At 39.7% G+C, this 11,599-nt stretch overlaps 1 protein-coding gene across 1 annotated transcript in view; it reads left to right on the top strand.

Annotated features, from left to right (window-relative positions):
* LOC108792776 (tubby-related protein 1-like) overlaps positions 1–10,278 on the top strand; it is a 22,611-nt gene extending 12,333 nt beyond the window's left edge. Inside the window, exons 8-13 of the mRNA XM_018563637.1 lie at positions 1,730–1,900; positions 2,865–2,977; positions 4,267–4,375; positions 7,841–7,939; positions 8,140–8,311; positions 10,145–10,278. Of these exons, the coding sequence (XP_018419139.1) occupies positions 1,730–1,900; positions 2,865–2,977; positions 4,267–4,375; positions 7,841–7,939; positions 8,140–8,311; positions 10,145–10,278 (798 nt within the window). The remainder of the gene's footprint in view (positions 1–1,729; positions 1,901–2,864; positions 2,978–4,266; positions 4,376–7,840; positions 7,940–8,139; positions 8,312–10,144) is intronic.
* The last annotated feature ends 1,321 nt before the right edge of the window (positions 10,279–11,599 follow it).

Below are 11,599 nucleotides of genomic sequence, written 5' to 3'. Positions count from 1 at the left end.
CTCTTGAGCAAGGGTTGAGCACCTCCCCATGGAAAAATATCTATAATTATCATGTTTATATACTAATTACTTGGTTAACTATTTATTGTATACCAGCCGAGGAGGTGCAGCTTCATGATAGGCATACAATGTCACAGTTTTGTAAATAAGACTATATATGTTGATGTTTTTAACCTTGCAATATATGTTTAACAAACAATGTACACAATAAAATATAATTTTTATATACAAATTGAAGTGGTCATAGTAGTGCCTTAAAAGTAAAGTAGTTAACATGCAATTGGGTTTATATGCAAAGCAATATTTAGACTCTTTATATGTCAACTATAAAGAATTTGTAAAGAAAGAGCAAAGAGTGAACATCTGAGCAACAGAGATTCTTGTGACTCATATCAGTCTACCTCTACATTAATCCCCCTTTTATTTTTGATGCTACATTAACTAACTAGTTCTCAGATTATGGGACCGCACTAAAAGCTAAAGGTGAAAAAATACTGTTCTTCATATCTTAACGGATCAAAAGTTCAAAGGTTCCCAGATTATGGGACAAAATTGAAAGCTAAAGGTGAGATTCTGTTCCTCATACCCTAATGAATTTGGCCTATGTTAAGCCTAGTGATCCTCCCACTGGCAGTAACTTATGAGAGGAGAGAAAACACTCATCTACTGGCAAGCAACGCCATACCAGAAGCTGAAAACTCTCTTAAGTAATCCCCTTGCTGGCAATTTGCTGCTAGTACTTCATGGCCTTTAGTCACTGGCCCTTGATTGTCCTATGGTAACTACAATCCCAATGCCAAAGAGGAATTGGCTACCTACACTTAGCACATGTTAAATCATGCTAAAATATTAAATGGTGTACATTATTAAGCAAAAAAGCAATATTCATATATTAATTAAATAAACAACATAGTTGAAGTGTATGTCGAGCCAAAAACATTTTTTGTTTGAAAATTAGCGAAGGGATTAGAACCGCTGTCTGACTTTTACTATCCAGGGCTCCATTACAGATATTTCCTTTCACTTTCTGTCCCACTGACAACAGTATTACCAGACAGGAAGTGAGGAAATATTTGCAATAAGGACACAGACAAAAATAAGAATCTCACAGGGGTTCTAGCAGTCCCCTTCTCTACAAAAAACAAACAAACATTGTATTTGTCTCTGTTGCTTTTGGAGAGTTATCCTCACTTCCTGTCTGGTAAAATGTTGTCAGCAGGACAGATAGCAGTAAAAACAGACATGGGTTCAAACCCTTTCCAACTCAATCCAAAACTAAGAAAATAGTTTGAGCATGACATTCACTTTCATATAAAACGTAATGTCAAATGGTAACATATTAATCATCCATGTATCCTTCAAAACCCAAGATGTAACTGTTTATTCTAATATTCTGAACCTTATTACTTGAACATAGAGGACCAGGATTCTGCACCTTATTACTTAAACTGATTTCAGAAAGAAGGGGAAGACAGATCAGATTACAGAAAAATATATCTGTAGTTATAGTTCATTATATTTTTAGTGTAGGTAAGAAGATGAAAAAACATTCCTTAATCAAAGCTTGTTTTGGCCTCCTCACCTACTGTTTCTGTATGTCAATGATGCTTGTCAGTGTTTCTTACTTGTCTTGTCCAAACGATTGCACAGCGCTGCAGAAAATGTTGGCGCTATATAAATAATTGTAATGATACTGTAAGTGTGCTTTCATTGCTTGTTGTCTTTTCAGAAGGAAGAACGTCCCCCCTCTCCAGTCATTGAAGTGGATAATCTGGAAGAATTTGTACTACGACCAGCACCTCAGGGGGTCACCATCAAATGCAAAGTAACACGGGATAAAAAAGGAATGGACAGGGGATGGTACCCAACCTATTATGCACACCTGGATAATGAGAAGAAGGTATGAGACATATTGACTTAAAAAATGTTTATTTCTTTTCTTACCTCTCCCTTCTTTGCCCTAACCCAGCTCTATTCGCACCACAACCTACCAATGGAAGGGTTTTCCTCATTGCTTTATATTTTACCCCTTATATATACTGTATGTCATTTCTTTGCTTCAAACAAAGTAACTGTTGTTACCAGCTATGGCACCTAACCTCTACTTTTACCTAACACAGTTGTATTATTATTATTACATAGTATTTATATAGCGCCAACAGTTTGCGCAGCGCTTTACAATATAAGGAAGACATTACAATCACAATACAATTCAAAACAATATGGTAAGGAGGGCCCTGCCCCTGAGGGCTTACAATCTAAAAGAGGAGTTGTACTGAGAAATTTGACCCCAAATGTACCACACAATACTAGGGGGCTGATGTATAAACCTTTTGTCCAGTGTACAGCTAAACAAATGCTGTTCACATGGCATTACCACCTTTAGATGGTGCCAATACATAGCTGTGCTCCTCCACGCCATTTAGTGGTGGTAATGCCATGCGAATGGCATTAGTCCGGATTTACACCTGGCAAATGTTTTATACTTTAGCCTCTAGGTGACCCTGAAAACCATATTGCACAAGTTACATAAACTGGTATTACACTCATTACTCTCAATTTTGTTTACTCTAACTCTCAATTTTGTTAATATGCCTGTTGTTTCTGCTGATTGTGCAACTGAACACACACACACACACACAAACATGCATAAGTTGAACTGGATGGACCTGTGTCTTTATTCAACCTTACCTACTATGTAACTGTTATGTACTGTATAGGCACTCTTGTGCCTATACTCCCTAGAAATGCTCTCATTATGTTTTGCCATTTTAGTATAACCCATTCCACCATTGCATGAATATTTTGTTTTTATGTATTTATTTTTGTCTTACTTGCTTAGTTATTTATTTATGATATTTCAGGTTTTTCTATTAGCTGGAAGAAAGCGTAAGAAGAGTAAGACCTCCAACTACCTTATTTCTATTGATGCCACAGATCTGTCACGGGGAGGAGAGAATTTCATTGGGAAGCTAAGGTATTCAGCATATCAATTCTGTTTACTGTGCTGTACATTTCCTTTTCCACTTGGTCTTATCCTGTGTGCTGTTCTGTACTTTCATTTTTCCACTTTGCTTCATTCTGTACCTTGTTTTGTACCTTTCTTATTTCACACTGTCCCATTCTGTATGCTATGCTGTACACTCACTACTCCACATCATGCCATTCATCCACATCATCCCTGTTCTTTTCTGCATATGAGTGCATGTAGGCCGGACCTTTTTGTGAAAGGGATACTTTGTTGTATTTTCTCCCCAGTGCCTAGTCTTCCCCTGATAGAAAGGATAAGTTATCTAGAGGACACATGGAGGCGGATTCCCTGAAGGAGTTGAGAATCTTCCCACAACTGAAAGAAAAGTAAAGCTAAACTTGCCCCCTATCCTGTCTGTCCCCTCAGTGGGCCCTGGAGGAACAGAAAGGAGGGGGTAATCCCTGCAGGGAGCAGTGATTGATAGTCACCACTCTCTGCAGAAGGAGACCGTGAGCTGGGTGATCAGCAGTTACACCATTTCTCAGTTCTCGGTAGATAGAGCCAGTATGTGATAGCTGCAGTGTCGCATGCTGGCTCTAAGTGTTGGGAAGAGTATATTTTACTCTCCCAATAGTTCTTTAAATTGTCTTAATATTCACTTCAATTATCCAATCATGTGATAAACAAATTCCTTTTTATTCATTTCATCTACGCATGATTGGATAATTGCAGTGAATATCTACACAATTTATTATGTGAAGATTTTCAACTTCTTTAGTGAATCAACCCAATTGTATATACATCCCTATTGGACAACTTGGGGGAAATTGTTTTGTGGTTTGGATAGGACTGCCCATTTACACAGATGTGTGTGCCCAGTGGATATTGGTTAAGGTTGTTTTTACTCAATACAATGCACATGTGTTGCACAGTATCACCTAAATTGTTTATATTTGTTAGGTAATAGGTTATAAGTAATTGTTTACATTATGTGTTAGGTAACAACTTCACTGTGACTGACAACAGCTGCTTAGAACTCGAATGCAAAGTTCCAATTGAAGGATTTAGTTTAGTTTCCTAATGTTGCCTTCGAATAAAATTGATCTGACAACTCATAAAAGCTGTACACCCTGACAAGTAGACTTTAGGACTTATCTATTTTAAGCTCACAGAATATGTTGTTGTTTTATATTTTATAAAATGTGCAAAAAAATAGTGCAATAATGTAGCTGTTTAAATTCAAGTGTGTCTTAAAAGACTATTGTTTCCTTTTTATGTTTCACATTTCTTCTCAGATCTAACCTGATGGGTACAAAATTTACAGTGTTTGACAATGGTGCAAACCCGGAAAAAGCCAATTCTGACTGGTCCAATGTACGGCAGGAGCTCGCAGCAGTTGTTTATGTAAGTACTGCCACTGACTAATACCTCAAGCTACAGTTTGCGGTATACTGAGACCGCCGAAGCCGGGACGGATCCCAACATTACTGTCGAGATCCACACAACTGCGTGAGTGACAGCTGGCTCTGCCTATCTAGAGGCAGAGCCAGTTGTACCCGCTCCCTCCCCTGTCCGTTCCACCAGTCAGTGCTAGAGGATCGGAGCGGGGAGGGGAGAATCCATGCAGGGAGCCGTGAGTGACAGTCACGGCTCTCTGCAGGGAGATGATTGAGAAGTGAGCGAGTGACGGTGTGTGTTCGCTCACTTCCCGATCTATTGAGCCGACGTGTGACAGTTTAATTGACTTTATGGGAGAGCTCCCCATTCATGTGATCAAGGGCAAATTAAGTATTGAGGCTTTAAACAAGTCTTTTACATTCTTGGTCTTCCAATTATTTTGTAAAGTAGCAGAATGTATGCATTCATCTATATCCACCTGCTGCCATGTCTGATTAGATTCATTATAGTTCTTCCTTCCGAGTTGTTTCCTTGGCACCAGTCAGCATATTTCTATTTACATGACCCATGACGGGATAATTCCATCATGGGTCCTTAAGGGGTTAATGAAATAGTTGCAAAAGCTTATCAAAACGATGCCACGGCGAATGTGTGCCGTAGTGTGTGACTAAAAACTAGTTTATTAAAAACAATGGATTAAAAACACTCACAAGTTGAATAATAATGTAGGCATAAAGAATGTTCCACTCCCCTGCTCTCACCACCGCTGCCGGTCCTCTCCTCCGTCCATCATTGGGTGAAGAGCTCTCTCCGTCAACAGCCCGAGCACTTCCTAGTATTTGTCTTATGTGTATCCATTTTCTCTGTGGCGGCAACAACAAAAATCCCTTTAAAGGTATGCCCGCCCATATGTTTGAAACTCTATATATATATATATATATATACAGAAAATATCCACAATCTTTGGTCAAACTCAGGTCACAGTTGGGAGTTCAAGAAAGAAACACCAGACAGCCACTATAAAAAGAAGCCAATTCTTTCCTTCCTGAAAATTGAATATTCAGTTTCAATTGTTAGAGGATCTGTCAGGCCCAGTGGCGGACCTAAGGAACAAGATTGGTGCAAGATTTGTTTTTTAGCCCCCCTTCCCTGCCAAAAAAAACCACAAACCACCCAAACCACACCCCCCTAAAGCAACCACAAAAAAAATGAAGTTGGAAAAATAGAAAGAGATCGAAAAAATATATACAGTATAATTGAACATAACATGTCTCCAGGAAGCGCAGGACCTCACAGCAAACAAATCTTTCAAAAAATGCCTCCTCCAATGATTGCGGACCTGCCGCATAAGGCTGGGGTGGGTAGCAGAACGCGCAGTTCGATCCAGTCCCAGCCCCTCTCCCCCAGGTTCGTGGGTATCTACGCTGCTTGCAGAATCCACCCATAATGCAGCGGCTGGGGCACTTGCCCCCCCAGTTTTGGCCATGGTCCGCCGGATACCGATCCGATGGTATCCAGCGGCCGGCAAGTCCCACCATCTCTGCGCTGGGACTCAAGTTTACATACAGTATGTAAAGTTTGAGTAAGGACTACATTACATAGGCGCAAATAAAAGCTGTTCCTAGTTATTTGCGCATCTGTATGCAGCAATATGCAAATCTTTGTGCCAATTCACACAGCTGCATCCAGGCCATACATTTCTGTGTTATATACATTGTATGCATGTAAACGTTTGTGAACATACAGTGGTATATTTCTTCTTTTTTCTACCCTTCCAAAAAGCAGAGGGTATTTTGTTAGAACTCAATTAACATTGACTCAGCAATCCCATCTAGTGACTTAAATGTTTAACACAGTATAATCTAGGGATGCAGAGATATCGATACCAGTATTGGTATCGGTGCCAATACTGGGCATTTGCAGGAGTGCTCATACTCCTAAAAATGCCCCAATACCCAAAACCGATACCACCCCTTTAAATTTTTTAATTGAAGCGGCTGCCGTAAGGTCTCTCACTTGCTAGGGACCTCGCAGCAGACTTCTTGGGGACCATGCAATGCCTGTTTACAGCACTGCCCGCACATCTTCCCTGCTGCGATCCTCCATGTCTACCCCTGCTAAGACCCTCCGCATCTGCCCCTTCTGTGATCCTCCGCATCTGTATTTCTGGGATTTTTAGTTCTCTATATCTGATGGTATTATTCTGCATTGTTGTATAATGTATTGCTGGGATTTGTAGTCCTCTATAGCTGATTGTATTATACTTTGCTATGTAATGTATTGCTGGAATTTGTAGTACTCTGTAGCTGATGGTATTATTCTGCATTGCTGTATAATGTATTCCTGGCATTTGTAGTCCTCTAAATCTGGTATTATTAAGCATTGCTGTACAATGTATTGCTGGGATTTGTAGTCCCCTGTAGCTTGTAGTATTCTGCATTGCTGTATAATGTATTGCTGGTATTAGTAGTCCTCTATAGCTTGTGGTATTCTGCATTGCTGTATAATGTATTGCTGTGATTTGTAGTCCCACTACAGCTTGGAGTCAGTAACAGAACTATCAGTGTCGCAGCTGCGACTGGGCCCTGGCACTCCAGCACTGTCCTAAAATCATTAGTCTGTATTATTTTAGAAAAACTGTCACATGACACCAAAAAAAAAGGTTATTGGAATCAGCGAGTACTTGAGGAAAAGTATCGGTCCTCGTACTTGCTCTGGGAAAAATGGTTTTGGTGCATCCCTAAATCTTTACTATACTATATTATCAAAATAGTTGTTGACACATGTAATAGTTGTTTAAACAACATGTAACACCTGCATATAAGCAAAACAGAAGAATAGCTAAACAATTAACAAAATTATATTTATAGGATGGTCCAGTCTTGACAAGATGTTGTAAACAGATGTTGTTTTCATTAGTTGGGCAGTTGCAATAGAACATACAACCTGACGTGCTTGTATGCCATTGGGAAGTCTGTTGCCAAAGTTGTCAAGGAGTAGGGATGTACTTTGTTCTCTTTTTCAGCAGTGACTTAGCAACCTGCCAGCCTTCTAAGGTTAACAAATAACAGGTGTATTGTGTTTGTTATAAGGCTGCAGGGTGTCTCTGCAGGGAGAGAGAACAGAATGGGGCAGAACTGGTGAGAAATGGACCTCAATGGAGTGACTTTGTTCATTTTGAGGATAAAATGCTCCACATTGCATGAAGCTACATAGGTTAGTGAGTGCTTGTTTTAAAGCTTGATTACTGTAAAGTAATTTGAAAGTATTTGAATGTCTATATCCTGGCGACAGGTTCATTTTACCAGTTATATCACTCACATCACAGCAAAAAAATATATTTGTTGCAAAAAAAATTTCTGTAGTGCATTTAGAGAATTAAACTTTTATCATCACAAAAACAATGTTCATTTAGCGAAAGTCATGGTCATTTCTTATGCATGGAATAATACTGTGCCCTTTTTTATTCAGGAAACAAATGTCTTGGGTTTTAAAGGTCCTAGGAAAATGACAATGTTAATACCAGGAATGGATGAAGAATGTGAAAGGGTGCCCATCCGTCCACGCAATGTAAGTTAAATAAATGTTTAATTGTGTGGCAATATAGAAATCGTCTTTATACTTTATTTTACATGGTGAAAGATCAACATAAATACAGTATGGATGAAATGAACACAAAATTGTTAAGAACTAACATACATTTATTTGGCCTAATATTTAAACTTGGCATGCTTATTCCCTTTACTTTAACTGATGTCCCCTCTTTAAAGGACAATGATGGGCTACTCCACCGATGGCAGAGCAAGAACATGGAGAATGTAATTGAACTGCACAATAAGAGCCCTGTGTGGAATGACGAAACACAATCCTATGTGCTCAACTTTCATGGGCGTGTTACCCACCCTTCTATCAAAAACTTTCAAATTGTCCATTCTGATGATCGTAAGACAATTTACTGCTTTTTGACAGACTCTAAATATAGCATTGTTTGTAAAGTGAATATAAATGAAATGTATGATTATAAGTTTCATACTGTAAATATATACAGTATATATTTTCCTAACCTCTGAGCATCTGCAGTTATATTATTAATGTTTGCAGGCACACCTACCTCTGCAATACTAAGTATTATTAAATTGCAGCTTTAAAGTAGCAGCATGTATTGGAGCTTTTGCTGACAGTAATGACTTGGAACCACAGTGTAGTTCCAGATCGCATGATTACTAAAGGAGAACTTTGAGGTGGGTGATTCCCACTCATCCTCATAGTTAGAGCCAACCTATGACAGAGAAGCTGTCACATGTCGGCTCTATTGATCAGGAAGTGAGTGAACACATACCGTTGCTTGCTCACTTTCCGATCATCTCCCTGCAGGGAGCGGTGACTGTCAGTCACCGCTCCCCGCAGGGATTCCCCTCTCCAATCTTGCAGCGCTGAGTGTAGGAACGGACGGGGGAGGGGGCGGGCACAGCTGGCTCTGCCTCTAGATAGGCAGAGTCAGCTGTCACTCACGCAGCTGGGTGGATCCAGACAGTATTGTCGGGATCCGCCCCGTCTCTGGCGCTCTCAGTATATCGCGAGCAGTAGCCCGCGATATACTAAGCTTTGGGTCACGGGAGGAGGGTAGTATATGTCCTCCCGTGACCCTAAAGAGAACTATGGGGAAAAACACTTACCCCACAGTTCTCTTTTAAGGCAGCCAATCATGATGATCACCAGAAGTTTGTTTGCAATTTTTTCAAATCATTGGTCAAAATTAAATGAAAGAAATTTGTAATGTGCCTCTGAAAGTGTGGTTTCTTCTCTAATCAATAGGAATACCAACACTGGGATGTAGATAGGAATTAGCTATTTTCTGTGTAAGGTTTCAAAGAGGCGGTCCAATCAGGTCCGCCTGTCAGTTTTTCAGGCGGACCCGATCAGATGCCCAATGCATGAGTTTACACCCGATTACCCCCGACTCTGAAGTAGACATATGAACTTGCATGTTACTGCATAGTGTACCACCCAGAACATACCAACCAGAAAGGTTAAATGAAATACTATGTACATGGTCTAATTAAAATAGATGTCTGGCAATTGTTTTGTTTTGGACACAGTGGAGGACAGTAGGGAACCTCTTATAGTTTTTTTTTTAACTGTCTGTGTGTACCTTTTGGGAAGATCTCTTGCCATGTGTACCTTTTGTGAAGATCTCTTGCCATGTGTACCTTTTGGGAAGATCTCTTGCCATGTGTACCTTTTGGGAAGATCTCTTGCCATGTGTACCTTTTGGGAAGATCTCTTGCCACATCTTTTAGTGCTAATTATAGTCTCTTAATGGGGAAACAAACAGCAATGGAGATATTTCCCTTGGTGAGGGGAAATCACCCAGGTGGTGACACCAAAAAATGACATCAGTTCTAATACTTTCATCTCTCTATAAAACATTTTTGTTGGGGTTGTATTTTAATATTCTACTTACCCTTCTGTGAATGCCATACAGTATATGTCTTTAAGTTTATTATTAATAACAGCTCTACAAGCACAATAAAACACTTTACAGCTCAATTTCTATTGGCAACATCATAACAACTTGCATAATGTACCATACCATGGAATTATGAGAAAAGCTTTTTGAGAGTCATGACCCAAACCAACCATGAGTTTCAAATTGCAGCTTCATCAAGACTTGTTAAAATTAATTATGCTGTAATTGGATCAAAGCTGAAAGTCAATGATAGTTGTTTACCAAAAAAAAAAAAGGTTGTAACCTGTTTATTTCTCTTTTTACAGTTGATTATATCATCATGCAGTTTGGTCGCGTAGCTGACGATGCATTCACAATGGACTATAAGTATCCCATGTGTGCAGTTCAAGCTTTTGCTATTGCACTGTCCAGTTTTGATGGAAAATTAGCATGTGAATGATGAATAAATAGTCCTATTCCTTAAATGTATATGTGGTACTAGAAATGAATATTTATAATAAAAAGCAAAAAAAAAGAGTCATGCTAAAGGAGTTTTTTATTTCTTTATCTCAGGTAATTTCATTATCTCAGGCAAATTATATATGACATACCATAACATTATGACCACCAAAACAGGCCTGACCCATCGAGGCATGGACTCAAGCAAGCCGTTAGTAGCAGATCCTCTAAGTCCTGTAAGTTGTGAGGTGGGACTTCCATAGATCAGACTTGTTTTTCCAGCACATCCCACAGATGCTGGATTGGATTGAGATCTGGACAATTTGGAGGTCAAGGCAACACCTTCAACTGGTTGTTGTGTTCCTCAAACCATTTGTGCACTGTGGCAGGGCACATTATCCTGCTGAAAAAGTCCACTGCCATTATGGTTCCATGAAGGGGTTTACTTGGTCAGCAAAAAGCTTAGGTAAGCGGTATGTGTCAAAGAAACATCCACATGAATGGCAGGACCCAAGGTGTGTCCAAAACATCACACTGCCTCCGCTGGCTTGCCTTTTTCACATAGTGCATCCTGGTGTTGTCTCTTCCCCAGGTAAGTGACGTAAATCAACCCGGCCAGCCACACAATGTAAAATAAAATGTGATTCATCAGACCTGGCCACCTTCTTCCATTGCTCTGTGGTCTAGTCCTGATACTCACGTGAGCATCAGAACTGGACCACAGAGCAATGGAATAAGGTGGCCAGGTCTGATGAATCACATTTTATTTTACATTGTGTGTACATTGTGTGTACATTGTGTGGCTGTTTGTTTGATTGGACTACACAGGTCAGCCTTCTTTCCCCAGGTGCATCAGTGAGCCATGGCTGCCCATGACACTGTCGCCGGTTCACCAGTTTTCCTACCTTGGACCACTTTTGTTAGGTTCCAACCGCTGCAGACCAGGAACATCCCATAAGAGCTGCAGTTTTGGAGTTGCTGTGACCAAAACCCATCTTGTCATCACAGTTTGGCCCTTGCCAAAGTACGGCCATCTTTAGAAACTTTACATTCAGCAAAATGTTTACTTTTTCGTCAGAGTACCTAACAAGACTGTACAGGGAAAAAATTGTGCCATTAATACAATTTGTATTAATTGTATCCATTGATGCTATATGGAAGCTTCATAAATGCAAATATAAGCATGTGCGAGAGAGAGAGAGATTTTTTAATACAACCAATTGATTAGTTGAAAAAATAATTGGGCAAATAATTGTTAGCTGAAGCCCTAGACAACACAATACCAGATAATACAATGTTACGCCTTTGTACTATTTTATACC

This window comes from Nanorana parkeri, unplaced genomic scaffold, assembly GCF_000935625.1.
Source record: "Nanorana parkeri isolate BGI_ZX_2015 unplaced genomic scaffold, ASM93562v1 scaffold683, whole genome shotgun sequence".
Taxonomy (NCBI): Eukaryota; Metazoa; Chordata; class Amphibia; order Anura; family Dicroglossidae; genus Nanorana; species Nanorana parkeri.
The sequence above is the reverse complement of the archived record's forward strand: the minus strand, read 5'-3'. Positions and strand labels throughout refer to the sequence as shown.